Consider the following 3,063-nt stretch of genomic DNA (forward strand, 5'->3'; position numbering starts at 1 on the left):
GGGAAGACAGAGATGCTGCTCCTAATCATTTGTGAAAATGTTTGCCTTAAAAATTGTGTGCTAGTTTGTAGAAGGGATGAAATGATTGTTGACTTCTCTAAGGATAAGATATATTTTTATCAACACCAGATTTATGTTGTAAATAAATGGTGTGAGTAAACAGGACAAGAAATCTTATTTTAGTTGCCAGTGTTTAATAATTTATGATAGACTTTGGGAAGAAATGTTAAAGATATAAATCTCATTAGATTTTAGTTGCTTGGCTAATACGTACTTGTAATGTTATAATGCAAAAAATTGAGATATGGATGATAATGCAGGTGAGCTACATGGAGATCTACTGTGAACGTGTACGAGACTTACTCAACCCCAAGACGCAGAACCTCCGAGTCCGTGAGCACCCCCTTCTTGGACCCTATGTAGAAGACTTAGCCAAGCTTGCCGTCACAACCTTCGATGACATCAACAATCTCATTGATGAGGGCAACAAAGCAAGGTAGGTTCCTTGGATTTGCAAGTGTGCAACATGTGTAAAGTAATGGGGAGAATATTTTGTAAAATGTGAGACATTATTTTGACTATATATATGAGGGAGAAAGTATGTTGACTAGGTAAAATGTGAGAGATTGTATTTTGATTGAGTAAAGTGTGAGGGAGAAAGTAATTTGACTGTGTAAAATGTGAAGGAAAAGTAATGTGACTTAATTTGACTTGAATAAAATGTGAAAGAGAAAGTAAGTGTGATTGATTTGATGGAGTAAAATCTAAGGGAGAATAAATTTAGAAAGTATTTTATTTGAACAGAATATTAGGGAGAGAGTACTTGGACTGAGTGAGATGGGTAATGCAAAATAAAAATAAAAAATTGTACTTTCTCATACAAACTTAGTTGCTGTTATGTGTGTTACTCATTATAATATTTCCTACCTGAACAAATTCCCTTTGTTAGGAGTCTTTACTTCCACAGATTTGTTAAACAGGGTGACATTTGTAAGCAGTGAACTTCTTTGGCCCAGTAACATATCTAGCAAACTTCTACTGGAGAGTTTATTTTCATTTAGCTCATTCCAAAGTTCTACACCAATATATTTACAGCTTTAAAGTCATGAACTTGAATTGCCTTCCACCACACATTTTGGTGGCTTACTTAATACTGTGATATACAACACGTATTCATTCATTTATCTCTATCTTGTGATCCATTTCTTCTGAAACCATTTATGTTACAGGTTATTTTGATTCTGTAACTTAATGAAACCACATAGTCTTTATGTGAGACAAGGAGAGACAACCCCATGTTAAGGCTTTAGTGTTCTCTTTTCTCTGTTAGGTCATTTACTCAACAACATTGTTTTATGCTATTAAACTGTTTCTACTATTAATTGTAGGGAAATTTTTGCATAGTAGCACTCCATTTGTGGATTGCAAAGTTTCTACTATGTTTTTATGGAATATATTATCCAACTCTCTTACAGGCATTTGTAAATCTTTGATATATGGAATGAATATGATGATGGTGCAAGTGTTTATTAAAGTGCAATGTATCTGTTTGGATTTCCAGATAATTGCTTGGACCCAGATATCATTATTACAATTAGTGTATAAAGTATGTTATGATCACAGTACATGAAGTGTCAGAAAATTTGGTTTATTTGGTGAATTATTCAATATTAGTAACAAAGGTAGCAAATAACAGGAAATGGTTACTAGACTTATTATGATATCTTTAACATCTAATATACCAATTAGAGCAAAATTTTCTTGATTACCTAATTGTTGGATATTAAAGTATTTGTTGCTAGTAAAGAGAATTTCCCTATTTATGCAAAGAATAAATAAGAACCTATTTAGAAGTTTCTGAAATGAATCTGTGAACTGAACTTCACCACACTCTTGCAGGACTGTTGCTGCCACTAACATGAATGAGACATCTTCTCGCTCCCATGCTGTATTCACCATGGTCTTAACACAGCGACGCAATGACAGCACAACCAAACTCACAACAGAACGTGTTTCTAAGGTATGGTATAAGACCTCCATCTTGTTTTCATGATGGACTGCTCATTACTGCTAAGTGTTTGCCAACATGAAGGTGTACTATGCAGGTAAAAATGTAAGTTGAGAGCTTATCTTAATTTCCAAGTTTGCTGTGCACAATCTTAAGGTATACCATTTTACTTTGGTGTGACATGTATATCCCCAACCTTAATCATCATAAAGTTCATACTATGCAATGCACTTTCAGATTTCCCTAGTAGATCTGGCTGGTTCAGAGCGTGCAGATTCCACTGGAGCCAAGGGGACGCGCCTCAAAGAGGGTGCCAACATCAACAAATCCCTGACAACACTCGGAAAAGTTATCTCAGCTCTTGCAGAAGTCGTAAGTATCACTGTGGGCTGTGGTGTGAACCAGCTCAAACAAGTGAATATAATGATACAATAAGTAGTTTTCCAATTATTGTTTTTTTTTCTGTTTGTTTTCGGAGAGCTCCAATTATGGATTTCTGATTTTGATTTTTCTTTCATAACTGTTTGACATGAAAAGGTCGGTAAGGTACGTGTCCTAAGTAGGAGGATTTAAGAAACCTTTTCTGAACTTATATGTTAACATATTTCTCATGATTTCTTTTATTTTGATTGTAGCAGAGCCCTGTGGCTCATAGTGTGAGTGAATAAAGTGTGCTGCTACTTTTTATGGTTCTTGAAAATGACTGGGTACTGTTTTAGGAACTAAAAGGAGCCTTTTTCCACAGACTTCAAAACCTAACAAGAAGAGGAAAGCAGAATTTATTCCTTACCGTGACTCTGTGCTAACATGGCTGCTGCGAGAGAACCTAGGAGGCAACAGCAAAACAGCTATGGTGGCTGCAATATCCCCAGCTGACATCAATTATGATGAAACCCTTTCAACTCTAAGGTATGTAATTTGATGAGTGTTTGGATCTCATTAGATTCTTATTACAGTTTATTTTTGTGTTTATTTTGTTTAGTTTTCTTTTTGTCTTTTTTGTGAGTATATAGTGTATTGTAGTTTTGGATATATCCTTTCAGGTATGCAGATCG

At 35.0% G+C, this 3,063-nt stretch overlaps 1 protein-coding gene across 1 annotated transcript in view; it reads left to right on the plus strand.

The window, feature by feature from the left end:
* LOC119585967 (kinesin-like protein unc-104) overlaps nucleotides 1-3,063 on the plus strand; it is a gene marked incomplete in the record, with an annotated part of 145,723 nt that overhangs the window by 107,972 nt on the left and 34,688 nt on the right. Inside the window, 6 exon segments of the mRNA XM_037934681.1 lie at nucleotides 321-496; nucleotides 1,900-2,020; nucleotides 2,246-2,380; nucleotides 2,546-2,554; nucleotides 2,754-2,917; nucleotides 3,052-3,063. Of these exon segments, the coding sequence (XP_037790609.1) occupies nucleotides 321-496; nucleotides 1,900-2,020; nucleotides 2,246-2,380; nucleotides 2,546-2,554; nucleotides 2,754-2,917; nucleotides 3,052-3,063 (617 nt within the window).

This window comes from Penaeus monodon, chromosome 20 (genome assembly GCF_015228065.2).
Source record: "Penaeus monodon isolate SGIC_2016 chromosome 20, NSTDA_Pmon_1, whole genome shotgun sequence".
Classification (NCBI taxonomy): domain Eukaryota; kingdom Metazoa; phylum Arthropoda; class Malacostraca; order Decapoda; family Penaeidae; genus Penaeus; species Penaeus monodon.